The sequence below is a fragment of the Lathyrus oleraceus genome, chromosome 5, assembly GCF_024323335.1.
Source record: "Lathyrus oleraceus cultivar Zhongwan6 chromosome 5, CAAS_Psat_ZW6_1.0, whole genome shotgun sequence".
Classification (NCBI taxonomy): Eukaryota; Viridiplantae; Streptophyta; class Magnoliopsida; order Fabales; family Fabaceae; genus Lathyrus; species Lathyrus oleraceus.
This window is the reverse complement of record NC_066583.1, coordinates 302633382-302656245: the sequence shown is the minus strand read 5'-3', so window position 1 is coordinate 302656245 and position 22864 is coordinate 302633382. Positions and strand designations below refer to the sequence as shown.

The window sequence follows — 22864 nt, the reverse complement described above, 5'->3', positions numbered from 1 at the left end:
AGAATCAGAGCCTCTGTAGTTCGGCTTACGCACGCCAAACAACACAAAACATACAAACAAGCAAGGGTGGCAAACATGGAGCCCGACAACCACTTGATGGAATTATGTCGGCATCCGAACCAAAACATACTCAAAAGGGCAAACGTGGAGCCCGACAGCCAATCCTGGACTTACGTCAGCATCCGAACCCAAAACACCAAACAACATATACAAATAAATAAAAAGGCGCCCGGAGAGGTCTCGCACGACCTCCTGCCTACATACCTTGTCTGGAACAAGGATCAGGGCGATGTAGTTCCCCTTAACAGGGGTGAAACTCTCCTAACCAGAGACAGAGGGGAAAACACGACACTAGGGAGCTGAGACTCGAGCCTAATGTTGTCATGCAAAGTCGCCCTAAGTCCAGGTTTCTATCCTACTTGCATAAGCAAACTAACCTAACCAGGAAAGAAGCTAGCACACAAGCATACAATCATATATCAACATTAAATGAGAACAGGCATCTCAAACAAACATGTCAATCAGATATCCACATAACACGCACTATAGCCAAACAAGGGGCTCAATCAATCAGGTTTGACTGCCTAAGCAATCGTCTGTACAGGCTATGTTTGCTCTTAACCTTGCCATTACGAGGCTAAGGTGAAGCAGATGAAAGGATGAAGTGAGGATCAGACCTCACAGCTCTTATCCCTAACCAGGGAGAGCTGACAAATGAGCATGGGTCCAGAATAGGGGAACCCTTTTATACTCGATGACTCTGACTCAATGTGCACTTGGGCTTTTGATCTCAATGCTACAACCATGTAATGGGAGCAAGGAGAAGACTCAACTGAATAGTGGGGGACAGGTTGCTTGTCCCTACCTTCCACCAATTGCCTTACTTGAAGGGCTTTTCCTGCTTGGGCTTAAAAATAAACATACACAAGCATTGCCTCTTAAGGAGGACTTCAGACAATTTGCCCGGCCCGGTAACAGCCGGGTCTCCAGACTACATGAAGTTTTAAGAAGTTACCTCAATGCAAGTTGCTTATGCAAAGCAAAGCAAAGCAATAGTTCACAAGGAACTGAGCAACTAAAGTACCTGGAAACAATCAAACTCAGTCAGTACCCAATCAGACAAACTGTAAAGCAAACAGTTAAACAGCTCAAACAATACAACACAAAACAAGCCCAAGGCTTAAGCCCAAGCTCCAACACCTACAAAACAAGGTTATGTTAGTGTACAAACATCCACAACATCAATTAAAATCAACTTGTATCATTCTCCATGTACATTGCTTTTTTGATCCTGAAAAATCAAGCAAATATTAGCAACTAGACCACTAGGCCAAGCCTAGGGTCCCAAAGCAAGAAAAAAGTTAAAACAGCAAGGTATCCACCATCCAACATCAAATTAACATCAAACAAGAGCAAACATCCTTGGTCTCATGTTTATATCATCCATCAAGTTCAATTCATGCACAAAACAATCCATATTGGTTCAAATGAAGCACCAAATATACAAACAGAAGTATTGCATTCAAAGCCATGCCAAAACACATCAAAAAAATCTCAAATTAAATACACCTAAACAGGGGTCAATCAAGGTCTACCATGTCAAATTTGAGCTTAATTGGGCAAATGGAACCATGTTAATAAAAATCAACAAAAACAGACACAGTTACATGCTTCAATTCACAACATCAATGCATACATCCAATTCAAAAATTCATATCTCATTGAAAACAAAAAAGAAATGGATGAGACCAAAACAGGGAGGTCACACAATGTGTCTAGTTCATGCATATCAAATTTCATGGCCATACAATACAATATGAGGATTTCCCAATCAATCTACCAACATGTATCACATGAGCTTGCAATTTCAATCACCAGAAATGAAAAATCATGATCAAATTGAAAATACAGTGAAAAATTCTACAAAAATTCATACAACATCCTAACATATCAACAATTCATCATGCAAAATTTCAGCCAATTCCAACATGCATAGGTCATCCAATTAAATTCAACAAGTTGACATCAAGAGGTGTGACACAAATTGTCACACCTATGTTCCAGAATTTGCTGCTCTCTAACCAGGTATCAAAAATTCATGAAATTTACATATAAATAATCCTCAATGAGTCAAGAACCCCCACAAAAATTTTCAAGAATTTATTTTACATCATGTGCATTTCCCAATTAAAATGGTGCAAGGTGTCAAAACATCATACATGTGAAACAAGCCTAAGCCAAATAATATTATTACCAAGCACAACTTTGACCAATAGGTCAAAAAAATTCTACACTCATCAACAAAGTCATAGAAAAAATTTCCATATTTTTCTGATTTTTTTACTATTTTTTATGAATTTTTTAATGTGTTGGTGATTTTTAAATAATTATTTAGAACTAATATTAATTAATTAAATTTGTTAATAGCAGTATTGCAATAAGTGGAGGCGGGAAACATGTCTTGAAACTGGACCAAACCAAAAACGGATCAAACTGTAGAATTTTCCAGAAAATTGCTTCTTCTCCCTCGCGCGCCATTACGCTCCTGTTCATCCTCCACTTCCAATTTCGACTTTGCTCATTTCTCCACCAAATCTCACAAATTAATAACCGTTGGAATCGTCTCACCATGTACATCTCAAATATGTAATTAATTCCACCTAAATCCTAACACAGCTCACGGATCGATCGAATAAAGTTTCTCACTCAAAGCTTCGAGTCGCGATTTCTCTCAACTCGCTCAACCATTTTATAAACCGCAAGCACCATTGGATTCTACAAGAAATGCACTACACAAAGCACCTATCAATCGAACAAAACAGGAGATTCGAAATTTCGACATACCGGCAATGGCAGTGCGTAGATCGCGGCTTTAAGCTCCAACTCTTCAAAACAGATGCACAAGAAGTATATAGAAGGTGAATGCTATGCTCCGTTTCAATTACTTCCACTCCTATTGTCCACAATTCAGATTTGCCATGGATGATGAGGTTTTGAACAGTCACGATTTTGTGATCTTTGGATGATGAAGCATGAAAACAGATGGAGTAGAGGTTTAGGTGAGTTCAAATCAAAAGCAATTTCGAAAAAAGGTTGAGAAATGGTGAAGAATTCTTGATTTGAAGATGTTGAGTTCTTGATGAAAATGGAGAGAATGAAAAGTTTCTTGATCCAACTTTGGTAATTGTGATATTCTGTTATGATTAGGAAATGATTTAGAATATATATGGTGCCTTAATTGTAGCTCTAATCACATAATTAGCAAAATGACATGGTTAATGGAAATTGTTATTTTTGTAAGTGAGGGTAAAATGGTAACTTCCACATGACAGCACATGCCAGCTCAAAATTGGTTCCAACATGTCCAAAACACCCTATGTGAAGTGTAGAAACAATTCCCATTGCAATTGGTTGCTTAAATCTCATTTTCACTATGTGTATGTAAAGTATCCATTTTTAGCCATTTCATTCTTCATGCCAAAACTCAAACCATGTGCATTAACCATGAAATGAATATTCAAACACACTTAAAATGCCATTCCTGAGGTGTTGGAAAAAGTCCCATTCAAAAATTCCCAATATTTTGACATTTGGACAATTTTGCCCCTGGTCCAATTCAGCTGTCCAGTTGAAAAGTGACTTTTTGCCTGGGCCATTTTTGGGAAATTCCAATGATGCACCCTCAAAGTACATGTCAAATGGAGTTTGTGCATATAAATAACTTGCAATTTGGACAAAGTATGTGGTAGTTATGGCCTCCTGATTACGGATCTTTTCTGAAATTCACTGAGCCATATTTTGCAAACCGTACATTGGATTTTCAAGTTCTTGGACTTTTTGGAAAGGTGAGAACAAGACCTACATCTGTCATGTTGAACAATTTTTCATTTGAAGCTTCCTTGGACTTCTGTTTTTGAGGTCAAAAACTTTCCACTTTTGGAAACTTCTATTACAAGTCAGTTGCTATTTTTGGCAGTTTTTGTCCTGACTTGATTTTCTTCATTCTTAAGCTTTGAGATGTCAAATATCACTTGTTCCAACATGAATGAAGTGTATCCAACTCATTTCCACCTCCACATCCATCAGATCAAGCACAGTTGACCACAGTTGACTTTTCATCTGATAGATGAATTTGGCAATGCATTGATCAATTTAAGCCCCAATCTCCAACTGAAATGGCTCAAGGGTGACACCCTAGCCTCAATAATCACCATATAATCACAAAATGAACCTCATCTCCATCTCAAACACCATCTCCTGATTAAACCCTGATTGGCCCAATACAACTGATTAGGGTTGACCAGTGGTCAAAACCCTAATCTCAAGGAATCTTCTTCAACCTCCTGATGACATCCAACCATGGTGATGATGATGTATCGATTCAATCAACATGAAGACCAATACCCTTGGGAGTCACAAAACCCTAATTCACAGCTCAATCCTCAGATGGCCCATGATCAATCAGTACAACCCTAGGCTTGCATTTTCTGACTCCCTCATCTTCTGATCAAGACTTGGGAAGATAGCTTGCACTATGTAACCACATGTTATGCGATATGAAATGCCTAATGTCCTAAAATGAAATACAAATATGTTAATGCTAGTCCCAAGAGAGGAGGGCAAATTTTGAGGTGTTACAGCTGCCCCTATTCAATCCACTGTGAACCTGTCGATACGAAATAGCCTCGGCTTTCGGATGATCAGGATGAAGAGTGATTGAATACCAAGAAACAGACGAACAATTTGCACTCTGAGGGGATAATAATTAACAACGCCTGTCAGCATCGGCGAAGAAACAATCTCGAAACCGTCGACCTGGGTACCAAAATAAATGGTAACGCAGGGATAACCATGGCCTGATCACCACACATCCACTCGGGATTCTTATTCTCTTCTTTTTATGCTTTTCTTGAACCCCGAAAATTTTCTCTTCTTCTACCTGGTCCGAAAACCACTTCGGTCTGAACTCCGAAAAACTGGCCTGAATACCATAAGTGCTTCAACCTGATAGTCGGAAACTTCACTAATCACCACTCTAAGGGCAACACGTCAGAGGGTACACCTTCAACCAGACACTGACTGATGACTGGGAAGAAACTTGACGTTTACTGAACATCGGACGATGATGTTTACTGACACCAAAAAAAGCTCGACCAGACATTAACCAATGACCGGGAGGAAACTCGATGTTTACAGGCACCGAACAATGATGTTGACATGACATCAAACAATGATGCGGACAGACATCAAACAATGATGCGGACAGACATCGAACAATGATGTTGACATGACATCAAACAATGATGCGGACAGACATCAAACAATGATGCGGACAGACATCAAACAATGATGCGGACAGACATCAAACAATGATGCGGACAGACATCAAACAATGATGCGGACAGACATCAAACAATGATGCGGACAGACATCAAACAATGATGCGGACAGACATCAAACAATGATGCGGACAGACATCAAACAATGATGCGGACAGACATCAAACAATGATGCGGACAGACATCAAACAATGATGCGGACAGACATCAAACAATGATGCGGACAGACATCAAACAATGATGCGGACAGACATCAAACAATGATGCGGACAGACATCAAACAATGATGCGGACAGACATCAAACAATGATGCGGACAGACATCAAACAATGATGCGGACAGACATCAAACAATGATGCGGACAGACATCAAACAATGATCGACCAAACACTTACTGATGTCTGGGAAGAAACGGTGGTTCCAAACTCACAATGCTGAACTCCTCGGAGCATCGTCTTCGCTGTCAGACAAAACCAAACCTCAAGCGGTAATCACGGCTTGAATCGCGCTGATCGCGTAACGTCTTCTGACTGTATTCCCATCTCTGTCCGACGGGAACATTTCCTCCAATATCGCACTACTGGGGAACATTGCTGATCTGACGTTGTGATGCTAATCTCCTCAGAGTAACATCTTCACCTTTGGTGAACCCCAAATCTTCAAGCGGTAACCACAGTTTGGGTTGCGTTGAATACATCCCTTTTCCATCTCCGTCCGACGGAAGGAGTCTTCTCCAGTGTCGTACCACTGGGACAATACCTGTGATCCAATCATGAGGCTATACTACTCGGAGTAACACTTTCATTTTCTGGCAAAATACCTCTCAAACAGTAACCACGGCTTGAGACTAGCTGACGTTTGCAATGATGCATGCTTGATTTCTTCTGCGTAATGCTCCATAATTATGGAAATGCTACGCGATTATTTATTTTTCTATGCAATATGCAATGCTTATTCTACATGATGAATGCATAAAAATATCCCCCTCAAGGGAATTTTCTGGGGAAAACGAGACTCTCTGCTGAGGAACTCGCCACTGCTCCAATTTCCACCCTGCCGGGGATAGCACTGCTGCTAGGAAATAGACAACCCTTGCTGGGGATACAGATCCTTTGCACCCAACCCTCTCGAGGACATGCTGGGGAATACCTCCTTTGCACCCCACCCTCTCGAGGACATGCTGGGGATACAGATCCTTCACTGCACTCTGTGGGAATACCACAGTCTTTGACTTGCTGGGGATATAGATCCCAACTCTGCTTTGGGAACCCTCACAGATACTCCCGCTGGGGAAATGAGCAATCTTCAACCTGCTGGGGGAATACCATCCAGACCCTGCTAGGGGAACGACAACTACTCCGCTGGGGAGGACCCAATCAATCCACATGTAGGATACCCTCGGCTGGGGATGCAGATATTCGTCTGCTACGGAAACTCGTTCAATCCACTGGTAGAATGAACACTGTTGGAGAGATATGTCATTGAAAAAACCCGCTCCACTCGGGGAACTGCTGGAGATATATTTCTTTGAAACCCGCTCCACTCGGGGAACTGCTGGAGATATATTTCTTTGAAAAAGACCCGCTCCACTCGGGGAACTGCTGGAGATATATTTCATTAAAACCCGCTCCACTCGGGGAACTGCTGGAGATATATTTCATTAAAACCCGCTCCACTCGGGGAACTGCTGGAGATATATTTCATTGAACCCGCTCCACTCGGGGAATAGCAACCTTCTGGCCTGGCTGCTGAGGAAACACCGTTTTAACCTGTCCGGGATAACCATCCTGACTCGGCTAGAGAAGTCCACAGACTTTGGATCTGCAGGGAGTTAGTCCTATAACTCTGCTTGGGGACTTAGCTGGGAAACGAGAATAATTGGCACAGAACACCCGTCGACTCATCGAACCATGGTATCTACCTCCAATACTCGTATCATCTTTCCACTTTTGAGAATTTCCAGACTCGTCTGGACCTTTTCTGTTCCATCATCTTGTATTCCAAATCACCCCGCGCTCGACGAGAACGTACTCCTGGGATTTATACATAATTTCAACCTTCCGACTTTGAAGAGTCTTCTTGATTATCATCAAGGATCGTCGTACGCCTCAACGTCCCTTCGTCGTTTTTCATTCATTCGTTCCTGAGAGAACTCTCTGGGGATTTGTTACAAAGCTTCCACATCACAACCTGCAAGTGAGTGAAGAATATCTAACAGTTCCTGCAAAATAAACCGTCAGATAAAACCGTGCCCCAGGCGTGTCAAGATTTCAACACTTGGGTCACTCAACCTTCCAAATAAGATCTCCAGCTTTCAATCTTATAAACATGCATTGGAAGGAACCTGTATGTCTTAAAATGCAAGATTCTTTATCAAAAATATTTGGATGTTTTTGCAATCAAAGCGGTTATGAAAAACAAAAACAAAATTATTTGACTGAATATGCATTTTATTGATTGAAAAAGTGTGGCTCAAATGAGCAATACAAAGGAAGCAATTCCTGAAAAGAGGTAACTGCACAAAAGGAAAAATCTATCCTAATGGCAATGTGAAACCCGTGATCTCATCGAGTTCCAACTCGGTTACACCCCATATGTCCTCAGACTCTCCATGCTTTCTGCCTTCTGAACAAGACGCTTCTGACTGATCCCTACCGGGTATTATCCATGATGCTTTAACCAAAGCGAAAACGATCATGCTGGACGCAGTTGTTCGTTTCAATCCCTCTTTTGCCTGGACCGCCCTTTCGGGTTTTCAATCCACCGGGATACCCTTTTTTGCCCAAGTCGCCTTTTCAGGTTTTCGACTTGCCGGGTGTACATCTTTTCATTTATATCCCTAATTTTTGCCCGAACCTTTCTTTCTGTTTTTTGGTTCGCCGGGATGCCCATTTTTGCCTGGACTATTTTGTTCTTTTCGTCCAGCGGGTCAATTTATACGAAGTATTTTTTAACTGCGTCCGCATTCACAGGGGATGGAAAATTCTCGCCATCCATGGTCGTTAACAACAAGGCTCCACCAGAGAAAACCTTCTTGACCACGAATGGACCTTCATAATTCGGTGTCCATTTTCCCCTTCGATCGTTTTGAGGAGGAAGGATCCTTTTCAGCACCATATCACCCACGTGATATACCCGAGGTCGTACTTTCTTGTCAAAAGCACGCTTCATCCTTTGCTGGTACAATTGCCCATGACAGATGGCTGCTAGCCTCTTTTCCTCAATCAGGCTCAACTCTTCATATCGGGTCCTTACCCATTCAGCCTCTTGCAATTTCACGTCCATCAGGACTCTCAAAGAGGGAATTTGAACCTCAACAAGTAATACCGCCTCCATTCCATATACCAATGAGAAAGGAGTTGCCCCAGTAGATGTACGTACCGACGTTCGATACCCATGCAATGCGAACGGCAACATCTCATGCCAATCTTTGTAGGTTACCACCATTTTCTGCACAATCGCACCGTCGGTGCATTCCAACGTTATCCGGGCAACAAAACTCATTCACCTTAACCTCCCCATCAGACATCAGAATCCGTTCGGATTCAGGGTCAGGCCCCTCCTCCGGGATCGGCTACTCTCAATCTTTCGATCAGAGCACCTCGAGATGTCCTCATCAGGGAACTCAAACTTCATCGGTTGATGATCCTCAATAGGTTGCGGAGCAATGTAATTAGACAATACACTCCTTGATTGCTTTCTGAGAGTATTACGAATTGATCAACATTTTTCCCTTCTCGCAACCCGTCCGGTAAATGCTGGATTCTCAAACCCATACTTGATCAGATCCATCTCGGAAATCCACAAAGTGGTATGAACCAGCATATACTGTCTCAGTCGGCGAGCAGCCTATGCCAAAGTACATCAAGTTTTTTCGAACAGTGAATGTACTGTTTCAAAGTCGATAAACTTTTTGCTAAGGTAAATTGCATGCTCTTTTCGACAAGACTCGTCATGCTGACCCAATACACCTCGTAGACCCCTCGAAGGCCGTCAAGTACAGATTTAACAGTTGCTCCTTCCACAGGAAGTATCAGAATCAGAGGTTCCTGCAACTTTTCCTTTTATTTTTTCAACGCCCCTTGGCAATCATTATTTCGCCTGAACGTTTGATCTTTCTATCAATATCTGAATATGAGTTCACCCGTGGCGGTTAGATGAGATGTGAACCATGACAGGTAGTTCAATCTTTCTAAGAAACCACTAACCTTTCTTTTTCTTTCTCGGTCCAGGCGTTTTTTTTTTTTTTTTTTTTTTAAGCAGGATGAACCTCGATTCCTCCCTTATTTACAATAAACCCCAGCAGCTTACCGGCCCGCACTCTGATAGTGCACTTATCTGAATTCAACCTCAGTCTGAATTGTCTCAACCAGTTAACCAACTTGCCCCCAGTCTGCCAGATGCCCCTCTTCTGTTTGGGACTTTGCTATCATGTCATAGCATTCGATTTCATGATGAATCATATCATGAAACAAAGTCACCATGGCTCTCTGATACAGGCACTGGCGTTCTGCTTCTCAAGAGGACAATCCTCTCTCCATGGTAGCCTGTTCGCGACGACACCGGTATTCAACCCTGGCATATTCTGACACGACCAAGCGAAAATATCCACATGCTCTTTTAACAGGGCTACCATTCTGCTTTCAACTTGCCTCTGAAACGGCCCGGATTTTCATCTCCTTCCTGACCTCGGCGGTGCGTGGAATAACAATCTCAACCCGCTCCTCGGGCGGCTGAATCACCTTCTCCTCTTGTTTTAGCAATCTGGTTAATTCCAGCAGATCACAATCTTCTTCGCCTCCTTCTTCGGCATGATTGCTCGGTTTGTCGAAGTCATATGAGGGGTAACCAAATTGTTATCAACGAGATCCGGAAACTTGTTTTTGAAGTCGGAACGAGACAAAACAAAAAGATAAAAAATGAAAATAAACATTGCCATTTTTATTTGTTTTTAAACTGCAAAATAAATGAAAAACAGGGAACACCGTTTTTTGACTGAAAAACATCCATTTATTAATGATGCAGAAATGCAAATTTAAACATGAGGTGGCCCTTACAATGGACCATTGCGTGTCGGGCAACACGTATGGCTTTCATGCAAATAAACTGAAAACAAGAAATAATACTCTTCCAGACGAGTAACAATGTTGATCTTTCAAACCCTCCAGTTCAGGATTTGCTGCCCTGGTGCACACGGTTTTACCCAACCATCCAGCTTGCAGTCACTGTTGGTCTCTCCACCCACTGCACAGGTGTAATCTGCATCTTCAGCAATTGCACTCACCGTCGCTTGACCATGTACCGGCATGGGATTAGCATTAACATTTGGTGATGGCGCAAAATTGATAGCTTTGGAGTCTACCAGGTCCTGGACGACATTCTTGAATGCTCTACAACCCTCAATGTTATGCCCCTGCGTACCAGAATGAAATTCACACTTGGCATTCTCATCGTAATCAGGAGGCCACTGATCTGTTCTTATCGGAACCATCGCCCTCGGCTGGACCAACCCCAAATCCCTCAACTTTTTGAACAGCACGGCATATGACACGGGCGGCCTGTCGAAGTGACGATCAACTCCTTTCCCTTTCACCTGGTACCCGGCTCTCGATTGCGGTGGCTGACGTTGCTGTCTGGCTGACTGATTACCAGCAGGGATGTTTACCGCAGCAGCACGCTGATAATAACGACCCCCACTATATCCTCTTTGCTCATACACAGCACTCGAGTCACCCTCATTCTTGCGCTGACCGTTCCCGAATGGTTTCTTTGATCCCGATGACGAAGCATTACCACCCTGGATCTTCCCCATTTTCAGCCAACTTTCAATTCGCTCACCCGCCACCACAATATCAGCAAAGTTGGTGACGGGACAACCCACCATTCTCTCGGCAAAGACCCCTTGCAAAGTACCCATAAAGAGATCAGACATCTCCCGATCCACCAAAGGAGGTTGAACTCTGGCAGCCAACTCCCTCCACCGTTGAGCATATTCTTTAAACCCCTCAGTTGACTTCTGAGACATACCCTGCAGCTGGGTACGACTAGGAGCCATGTCAGCATTGAACTGATACTGTTTAAAGAATGCATCTCCCAGATCCTGCCAGCTCTTGATATCGGACGACTTAAGCTTGGTGTACCACTCCAAGGATCCTCCAGACAGACTGTCTTGGAAGAAGTACATCCATAGCTTCTGATCAGTCGTGTATGCAGAGATCTTGCGAACGAAAGCTTGAAGGTGGGTTTCCGGGCAGGAACTCCCATTGTATTTGTCAAATGCGGGCGCCTTGAATTTTTGCGGGATCACGATCCCCTCCACTAGCCCCATGTTGGACATGTTGACAAACCCCGGAGTAGCATGGCTTTCCAATACCTTGATCTTCTCGGCCAGCAGCTGAATATCCTTGTTCTGAGGCGGAGCGTTGTAAGGCACGAAAGGTTCATTCTGCATGGAGAATTGGTCGGCCTCCCTGTCTTCCTCCTGATCCTCATCAAACCCATAGAATGAAGGCACAAAGTTGTCTTTCATATTCTGACTAGGCCCAGGTTGACCAGCAGCACCAGCATTATTCACCAGACCAACTGTTGTCCTCTTTCCACCATCACGAGATCCCTGCCCCTGGTTGGAGACTCCATCCAGGTTGACCCCACTGTTCTGAGCAGAAACCCGCTCGAGTTTCTCAACTTTATCCGCCAGCGCTTTCTGACCAATGGCAAAACCTTGCATTATATTGATCAGTTCGTTCATTTTCTCCTTCAGTTCCAGCATATCAGCACTGGGAAGCTCCATGAGTCTGGGAGTGTTTCTTCTTGTGTAATATCTGTGAGGGCGTGTTGAGTGCAAAGGGATGACTCTACGAGCACGAGCAATGATTCCTGCAAAACAGCAAACAGGTTAATATGCATGAATGCAACGTCTATCCATATGAGGAAGCTTCTGTCTTTCGATCCTGGTTTCATCGAGACAGATAATATTTTGACATCCACATTCTGAAATTCAAGATGTCTCTCAACCAGATTCTCAATCTATAATACTCCCCATATGGCTAGACGTGAGTTTGAGTGCGGATGAATGCAAAATGAGAATGATGCAGATGTATGCAATGCGCTGGGTTGCCATCCTCCAAGTCATCTGATCCTCGGTACTGAATCTGGCCTCTGGACTGATCCTTACCATCTGAGGAGTATGTAACCACAAATCTGACCCACGGGTTCCGAAATAAACGGAAGACAGATACATCATCATCATCTGACAATCTCTGAGCAGACATTCACAATCCTCTGAATCGGCCCGGGGAATCCTGAAATAAACGGATCCCCACTGATAAATCACGGACAGCATTCCGGCGTCACGGCAATAAATGACCATAAATCCGACTTATAAATATGTCTCTGAATCACAGAACACAAAGTCACCATCTGATTATGCATCTGAACGGATCACCCTCCCCTCACAGGTAAGTTCTAAACAGGTCATCCTAAGGCGGATAATAGTCTCGACAATCGGGCAGAGATACTCAATGGGTTTGCCCTTTCGGGTGTGCCATTGTAGCTCTCCTGAGATCGTCTGAACCAAAGATCCGGGAAATGATCGGTCACCGAAGTCAACAACTCAGATGGAGTAACTCAACCAAAGCGGAATATCCACAGAGATGAGCACTACCAAATGAATCTCGTCCGGCTTGTGGTACATCACGCCGCCAGGCACATGTTGACTTAACATGAAAGAGGCGACATGAGACCACACTAGTCCTAGGTGTATACTCGGGCCTGGGTTTTAGCCCCACTCAGAACACCCACCCCAAACAGAGGAACCACCTGCATAGAGGACGGCAACAACATGATAGTATGATGCATGCAGACATTAATGCAAATATATACACAGTCAGAATAATAAATGCAATAAATAAACAACACACAATAAGCAACCCAAACCAATCCTAAAACGCTAGGAAGGACTCGCTTAGGGACGATGGACCAGCATAGGTCTACATCGCAACTCCCCAGCAGAGTCGCCAGCTGTCGCATCCTGCGAAAAATCAACCGGCGAGCCTAAAAATAAAAACACACAGAGCCGCCACTGCGCGTTATTTATCCCAAGATAGGGAAAGGAAACGCTCAGAGAAACCTGGAAAGACATGGTCTCGCGACCAGAGAGAAAAGGTTCGGGAGTCGGTTACGCGAGGGGAAGGTATTAGCACCCCTCACGTCCTAGGTACTCCTAGGGATCCACGTCCTAAAATAAAGAATGGGTTGCTAAACATCACACACACACACAGGGAACGCAGGTGGGGGTCAAGAGGAACGAGCTCGATAAGGTATCGCACCTTATGCCTACATATCTTGTCTGGAACAAGAATCAGAGCCTCTGTAGTTCGGCTTACGCACGCCAAACAACACAAAACATACAAACAAGCAAGGGTGGCAAACATGGAGCCCGACAACCACTTGATGGAATTATGTCGGCATCCGAACCAAAACATACTCAAAAGGGCAAACGTGGAGCCCGACAGCCAATCCTGGACTTACGTCAGCATCCGAACCCAAAACACCAAACAACATATACAAATAAATAAAAAGGCGCCCGGAGAGGTCTCGCACGACCTCCTGCCTACATACCTTGTCTGGAACAAGGATCAGGGCGATGTAGTTCCCCTTAACAGGGGTGAAACTCTCCTAACCAGAGACAGAGGGGAAAACACGACACTAGGGAGCTGAGACTCGAGCCTAATGTTGTCATGCAAAGTCGCCCTAAGTCCAGGTTTCTATCCTACTTGCATAAGCAAACTAACCTAACCAGGAAAGAAGCTAGCACACAAGCATACAATCATATATCAACATTAAATGAGAACAGGCATCTCAAACAAACATGTCAATCAGATATCCACATAACACGCACTATAGCCAAACAAGGGGCTCAATCAATCAGGTTTGACTGCCTAAGCAATCGTCTGTACAGGCTATGTTTGCTCTTAACCTTGCCATTACGAGGCTAAGGTGAAGAAGATGAAAGGATGAAGTGAGGATCAGACCTCACAGCTCTTATCCCTAACCAGGGAGAGCTGACAAATGAGCATGGGTCCAGAATAGGGGAACCCTTTTATACTCGATGACTCTGACTCAATGTGCACTTGGGCTTTTGATCTCAATGCTACAACCATGTAATGGGAGCAAGGAGAAGACTCAACTGAATAGTGGGGGACAGGTTGCTTGTCCCTACCTTCCACCAATTGCCTTACTTGAAGGGCTTTTCCTGCTTGGGCTTAAAAATAAACATACACAAGCATTGCCTCTTAAGGAGGACTTCAGACAATTTGCCCGGCCCGGTAACAGCCGGGTCTCCAGACTACATGAAGTTTTAAGAAGTTACCTCAATGCAAGTTGCTTATGCAAAGCAAAGCAAAGCAATAGTTCACAAGGAACTGAGCAACTAAAGTACCTGGAAACAATCAAACTCAGTCAGTACCCAATCAGACAAACTGTAAAGCAAACAGTTAAACAGCTCAAACAATACAACACAAAACAAGCCCAAGGCTTAAGCCCAAGCTCCAACACCTACAAAACAAGGTTATGTTAGTGTACAAACATCCACAACATCAATTAAAATCAACTTGTATCATTCTCCATGTACATTGCTTTTTTGATCCTGAAAAATCAAGCAAATATTAGCAACTAGACCACTAGGCCAAGCCTAGGGTCCCAAAGCAAGAAAAAAGTTAAAACAGCAAGGTATCCACCATCCAACATCAAATTAACATCAAACAAGAGCAAACATCCTTGGTCTCATGTTTATATCATCCATCAAGTTCAATTCATGCACAAAACAATCCATATTGGTTCAAATGAAGCACCAAATATACAAACAGAAGTATTGCATTCAAAGCCATGCCAAAACACATCAAAAAAATCTCAAATTAAATACACCTAAACAGGGGTCAATCAAGGTCTACCATGTCAAATTTGAGCTTAATTGGGCAAATGGAACCATGTTAATGAAAATCAACAAAAACAGACACAGTTACATGCTTCAATTCACAACATCAATGCATACATCCAATTCAAAAATTCATATCTCATTGAAAACAAAAAAGAAATGGATGAGACCAAAACAGGGAGGTCACACAATTTGTCTAGTTCATGCATATCAAATTTCATGGCCATACAATACAATATGAGGATTTCCCAATCAATCTACCAACATGTATCACATGAGCTTGCAATTTCAATCACCAGAAATGAAAAATCATGATCAAATTGAAAATACAGTGAAAAATTCTACAAAAATTCATACAACATCCTAACATATCAACAATTCATCATGCAAAATTTCAGCCAATTCCAACATGCATAGGTCATCCAATTAAATTCAACAAGTTGACATCAAGAGGTGTGACACAAATTGTCACACCTATGTTCCAGAATTTGCTGCTCTCTAACCAGGTATCAAAAATTCATGAAATTTACATATAAATAATCCTCAATGAGTCAAGAACCCCCACAAAAATTTTCAAGAATTTATTTTACATCATGTGCATTTCCCAATTAAAATGGTGCAAGGTGTCAAAACATCATACATGTGAAACAAGCCTAAGCCAAATAATATTATTACCAAGCACAACTTTGACCAATAGGTCAAAAAAATTCTACACTCATCAACAAAGTCATAGAAAAAATTTCCATATTTTTCTGATTTTTTTACTATTTTTTATGAATTTTTTAATGTGTTGGTGATTTTTAAATAATTATTTAGAACTAATATTAATTAATTAAATTTGTTAATAGCAGTATTGCAATAAGTGGAGGCGGGAAACATGTCTTGAAACTGGACCAAACCAAAAACGGATCAAACTGTAGAATTTTCCAGAAAATTGCTTCTTCTCCCTCGCGCGCCATTACGCTCCTGTTCATCCTCCACTTCCAATTTCGACTTTGCTCATTTCTCCACCAAATCTCACAAATTAATAACCGTTGGAATCGTCTCACCATGTACATCTCAAATATGTAATTAATTCCACCTAAATCCTAACACAGCTCACGGATCGATCGAATAAAGTTTCTCACTCAAAGCTTCGAGTCGCGATTTCTCTCAACTCGCTCAACCATTTTATAAACCGCAAGCACCATTGGATTCTACAAGAAATGCACTACACAAAGCACCTATCAATCGAACAAAACAGGAGATTCGAAATTTCGACATACCGGCAATGGCAGTGCGTAGATCGCGGCTTTAAGCTCCAACTCTTCAAAACAGATGCACAAGAAGTATATAGAAGGTGAATGCTATGCTCCGTTTCAATTACTTCCACTCCTATTGTCCACAATTCAGATTTGCCATGGATGATGAGGTTTTGAACAGTCACGATTTTGTGATCTTTGGATGATGAAGCATGAAAACAGATGGAGTAGAGGTTTAGGTGAGTTCAAATCAAAAGCAATTTCGAAAAAAGGTTGAGAAATGGTGAAGAATTCTTGATTTGAAGATGTTGAGTTCTTGATGAAAATGGAGAGAATGAAAAGTTTCTTGATCCAACTTTGGTAATTGTGATATTCTGTTATGATTAGGAAATGATTTAGAATATATATGGTGCCTTAATTGTAGCTCTAATCACATAATTAGCAAAATGACATGGTTAATGGAAATTGTTATTTTTGTAAGTGAGGGTAAAATGGTAACTTCCACATGACAGCACATGCCAGCTCAAAATTGGTTCCAACATGTCCAAAACACCCTATGTGAAGTGTAGAAACAATTCCCATTGCAATTGGTTGCTTAAATCTCATTTTCACTATGTGTATGTAAAGTATCCATTTTTAGCCATTTCATTCTTCATGCCAAAACTCAAACCATGTGCATTAACCATGAAATGAATATTCAAACACACTTAAAATGCCATTCCTGAGGTGTTGGAAAAAGTCCCATTCAAAAATTCCCAATATTTTGACATTTGGACAATTTTGCCCCTGGTCCAATTCAGCTGTCCAGTTGAAAAGTGACTTTTTGCCTGGGCCATTTTTGGGAAATTCCAATGATGCACCCTCAAAGTACATGTCAAATGGAGTTTGTGCATATAAAGAACTTGCAATTTGGACAAAGTATGTGGTAGTTATGGCCTCCTGATTACGGATCTTTTCTGAAATTCACTGAGCCATATTTTGCAAACCGTACATTGGATTTTCAAGTTCTTGGACTTTTTGGAAAGGTGAGAACAAGACCTACATCTGTCATGTTGAACAATTTTTCATTTGAAGCTTCCTTGGACTTCTGTTTTTGAGGTCAAAAACTTTCCACTTTTGGAAACTTCTATTACAAGTCAGTTGCTATTTTTGGCAGTTTTTGTCCTGACTTGATTTTCTTCATTCTTAAGCTTTGAGATGTCAAATATCACTTGTTCCAACATGAATGAAGTGTATCCAACTCATTTCCACCTCCACATCCATCAGATCAAGCACAGTTGACCACAGTTGACTTTTCATCTGATAGATGAATTTGGCAATGCATTGATCAATTTAAGCCCCAATCTCCAACTGAAATGGCTCAAGGGTGACACCCTAGCCTCAATAATCACCATATAATCACAAAATGAACCTCATCTCCATCTCAAACACCATCTCCTGATTAAACCCTGATTGGCCCAATACAACTGATTAGGGTTGACCAGTGGTCAAAACCCTAATCTCAAGGAATCTTCTTCAACCTCCTGATGACATCCAACCATGGTGATGATGATGTATCGATTCAATCAACATGAAGACCAATACCCTTGGGAGTCACAAAACCCTAATTCACAGCTCAATCCTCAGATGGCCCATGATCAATCAGTACAACCCTAGGCTTGCATTTTCTGACTCCCTCATCTTCTGATCAAGACTTGGGAAGATAGCTTGCACTATGTAACCACATGTTATGCGATATGAAATGCCTAATGTCCTAAAATGAAATACAAATATGTTAATGCTAGTCCCAAGAGAGGAGGGCAAATTTTGAGGTGTTACAATCCTCATCTGGGAACTCAAAATTCATAGACTGATAATCATTCACTGCCTGATGAGCCAAATGATCAGCTAGCACGCTTCCTTTGATTGCTTTTTGGGTGGTATACTGGATATCATACTCTGTTAAAATCATCTGCCATCTTGCTATTCTTCCGGAGAGGGCGGGTTTCTCAAATATGTATTTGATAGGATCCATCTTAGAAATCAACAAAGTGGTGTGATTCAACATATACTGTCTTAGTCGGCGAGCAGCCCAGGCCAAAGCACAGCAAGTTTTCTCGAGCAGTGAGTATCTTGTTTCACAGTCGGTAAACTTTTTGCTAAGGTAGTATATGGCATGCTCTTTTCGACCGGACTCGTCATGTTGTCCCAACACGCACCCCATTGAGTTTTCTAAAACGGTTAAATACATGATTAGAGGTCTTCCCTCAACTGGTGGCACCAGAATTGGAGGTTCTTGGAGGTACTTCTTGATTTTGTCGAAAGCTTCTTGACATTCATCATTCCATATCATCTCTTGATTTTTTCTCAGTAACTTGAAGATGGGTTTGCAAGTAGCGGTCAAATGGGAAATAAATCGGGCAATGTAATTCAAACGTCCCAAGAAACCTCTGACTTCTTTATCCGTACGGGGAACTGGCATCTCTTGAATAGCTCTCACCTTGGCTGGGTCGACCTCAATACCTTTACCACTGACAATAAAGCCCAAGAGTTTACCAGATCTTACTCCAAAGGTGCATTTGTTCGGGTTCAATCTCAACTTGTATTTCTTCAGCCTCTCAAACAGTTTGTATAAATGATCGAGATGTTCTTCTTCAGTATGAGATCTGGCTATCATATCGTCCACATATACTTCTATTTCATGATGGATCATGTCATGGAACAAAACCACCATAGCACGCTGGTACGTTGCTCCTGCGTTCTTTAAACCAAACGGCATTACTTTATAACAGAAGGTGCCCCATTGCGTCACAAACGTAGTCTTCTCCATGTCCTCAGGTGCCATTTTGATCTGGTTATAACCCGAGAATCCATCCATGAAGGAGAATACCTTGTGTTGAGCGGTGTTGTCTACCAGAACATCAATGTGTGGCAGTGGGAAATCATCCTTGGGACTCGCTCTATTCAAATCTCTGTAATCCACACACATTCGCACCTTACCATCCTTCTTTGGCACTGGTACCACATTAGCAACCCATTGAGGATAAGAAGTAACCGCCAGAAAACCAGCATCGAATTGTTTCATGACTTCGGCCTTGATTTTCTCGGACATTTCAGGACGCATGCGACGAACCTTTTGCTTAACAGGACGACAATCTTCCTTCGTCGGCAAACGATGCACTACTATATCGGTATCCAGCCCTGGCATGTCTTCGTAAGACCAAGCAAAAATCTCCACATAGTCATGTAGCATTTGAATCAATCTTCTTTTGACACTGATTTCCAAGCCTGCTCCTATTTTGACTTCTCTCTTGTCCACCTCGGTACCCAGATTTACAGTCTCAACTGACTCCTCATGCGGCTGTATAGTCCTTTCTTCTTGTAGTAACATTCTGGCAAGTTCTTCAGGTACTTTACAATCTTCCTCACTTCCATCTTCGGCTCGGTAGATCGGATTTTCAAAGTCATAATGAACAGTAGTAGAACTATTATCAACAGGATCCAGAGTGGATAGGGATTCCTGACTAAAGGAAATCGGGATAATGTCTTCAGTCTTCCAATTGTTGAGTCCGTCACCAATTGTTGGGAAAATCCAGCTATCCAAGTCGCAATCACTATCAGCATCTTCCATAGCATTAATCTGATTTTTGACTATCTTTCCAGAGTTAAACCCCAGGCCAGCTTTATCAGACTTGTACGGTACATTGATCAGTTGACCCCAACCAGCACGATCACCATTTTCAATCGCGGCTTGAGCATCTTTCAGAGAGATCATGACAGGGGGAGCACGAACAACCTTGGGCACAAGGGGAGTTGGCTTAAGGACAGGACTGGGTGGAGGAACCACTTCAAATGACTGAGAAGGAGTCTCAAAGAATTCACCATCCATCTCGACGTACTTGAAGGCTTGCACACTACTGACAATATACTCTTCTTCTCCACATACAGTGACAACCCTGCCTGCTATTGGATACTTCAGCTTTTGATGAAGCGACGAAGCTACCGCACCTGCCCCATGGATCCAAGGGCGCCCCAACAAGCAGGAGTAGGCGGGACGAATGTCCATCACGTGAAAGGTAGTGTTGAAGACTTGAGGTCCTATCTTGATAGGGAGAACCACTTCACCATAGACAACACTCTTCGCACCATCGTAAGCACGCACCACAACATCACTAGGTTTCAGTTCAATGCCTTTGTAGTCAAAATTATCGAGTACAGCTTTCGGGAGCACATTCAAGGAAGAGCCGTTGTCGATCAACACGTGAGCCAGGGTGATCCCCTCACACTCGATGGAGATATGCAGAGCTTTATTGTGATTCTTTCCTGCTGGCGTCAGGTCAGCATCGGAAAAGCCTAGGCCATTGTCAACAGTCAAATTAGCAACATAATGTTCGAATTGATCGACGGATGTTTCTTGAGGCACATGAGCGGTCTTCAAGAATTTCATCAATGCATTGGCATGGGATTCAGAGGATAATAACAAGGACAACATTGAGATTTTAGACGGAGTATGCCCCAATTGTTCCACTACATCAAAATCGCTCTTACGGATGATTTTCAGCATCTCTTCCATTTCCTGTTTGGCAACATCTTCAGAAGTAACTTCGACCGATGTCTCTGACTGAGGAGGGTTGACTGGTCTTTTTCCTCGAATTTCGGGAGCGGGAGGTGAGATTTCTGGGGAGTAGATCCTTCCACTTCGAGTAACTTTACTAGTCCCCACAATATCATTAGGATTAGCAGAACTACCAACCTGCTTTATGCCATGGATGTAAACGTCGCCTCCATAGTTCCACGGAATAGCTTTGCTGGAGGAATATGGCACGGGGCCAGGTGCGGTAATAATCAGGGGAGCCACTTTGGGCTCAGCGGTAATCTTCACAGGCACTCTAGTAGCGGTAATCTTCACTGGAGCTTTGGACCTAGCAATCACAGATACCTCTTCAATAGAGTTGTCCACCTTAGGAACCCTTTCAAATAGAATTGTACGATCATCCATCAGCCGTTGAATGCCGTTCTTCAACTTCAAACAATCATTGGGTCGGAGTACACAGAGATCGCAATCTTCAGCACAACCTGGAAATAAACCAGCTTGCAATAAATTCTTCTTAACGATCAGGAGAGGAGATGCTAAATCAGCAACGTCAGTAACGTGAGAATTGTCGTCCACAACATTAACATTCTGGTCATGATTAGGCATAGGTGCTGTGATGACGTTGGGGGTCGCCGGAGGATCAAATTCAATTTCTCCAGCGTCGATCATATCCTGAATCTTGTTCTTCAACAACCAGCAATCATTCGTATCATGCCCGGGGCTATCGGAGTGATAGGCACACCTGGCGTTGGGATTATAACGAGGAGAAGTAGTGTTGGGATTTGCAGGAGGGCCTCTGAGGGTAATCAAATTGGCCTTTAACATACTCTGCAGTGCTTGGGTTAAAGTCATATTGATCTTGGTAAACTGTCTTCTCGACCTGTCTTGTCTGTGTTGGAAGTTCTGAGATGGCGGTGCGGCAATTGTAACTGCCCCAACAGTATGGTCACGATTCTTCTTGTTATGCTTCCTCTCACTGTACACAGCATTTGATTCATTCTTTCCCTGATAGGACTTTTTGGTGCTTGCAGAAGTAGCTGCCTGTATCTTTCCACTTCGAATGCCGCTTTCAACCCGTTCACCTGTCAAGATAAGTTCAGTGAAACCTGACGAGGAACTTCCCAGTAGATGGCTGTAGAATGGGCCAGTCAGTGTACCCATGAACATGTCCACTAACTCTCGATCAGTCATAGGGGGTTTGACTCTGCCAGCCAAATCTCTCCACTTTTGAGCATATTCTTTGAAACTTTCTTTAGAGCCCATAGTCATATTTTGTAGCTGTAGCCGAGTAGGCGCTAACTCAGAATTATACTGGTAGTGCTTGTAGAAAGCTGTTGCTAAATCAGTCCATGTGCGGATGTTAGAGCTCTCAAGCTGATAATACCACTCTAACTGTGTGCCAGACAGACTCTCTTGGAAGAAATGGATCCACAGTTTCTTATCAGTAGTGTGCGGCTGAATCTTTCTCACATAAGCCCTTAGATGCATCTGAGGACAAGAGGCACCATCATACTTAGTGAAAATGGGAACCTTGAATTTGCGGGGAATGACCACATCAGAGACCAGACCCAAGTTTTCGAAATCCAGACCGGGCACTTTCTGCCCCTCCATAGCTAGCATACGTTCTTCCAGCAACTTGTACTTATCATCCTTCGGAGAGTACTGTTCATGTTCATAATCTTCATCGTCGTCCTCAGAATTGACGAGATTAGGATTCTCATCTTCCGAATCATTCTCGGTCTCTTCTTCTGAATCCTTCGGAATTCTAATCTTGACT

At 42.6% G+C, this 22864-nt stretch overlaps 1 protein-coding gene across 1 annotated transcript; it reads right to left on the bottom strand.

The window, feature by feature from the left end:
* Positions 1–10393: 10393 nt before the first annotated feature.
* On the bottom strand, positions 10394–14775 carry LOC127088209 (uncharacterized). Its single transcript, XM_051029125.1, has 2 exons — positions 14710–14775; positions 10394–12215 (listed from the first exon to the last, which is right to left on the bottom strand). Exon 2 carries the CDS (start codon positions 12127–12129, stop codon positions 10495–10497), a length of 1635 nt encoding a protein of 544 aa, XP_050885082.1. The 5' UTR covers positions 12130–12215; positions 14710–14775; the 3' UTR covers positions 10394–10494.
* Positions 14776–22864: the final 8089 nt, after the last annotated feature.

What these genes read in the sequence shown, in the direction of transcription:
- LOC127088209 (XM_051029125.1), bottom strand. Translation starts at nt 12,129, where the DNA reads ATGGAGCTTCCCAGTGCTGATATGCTGGAACTGAAGGAGAAAATGAAC.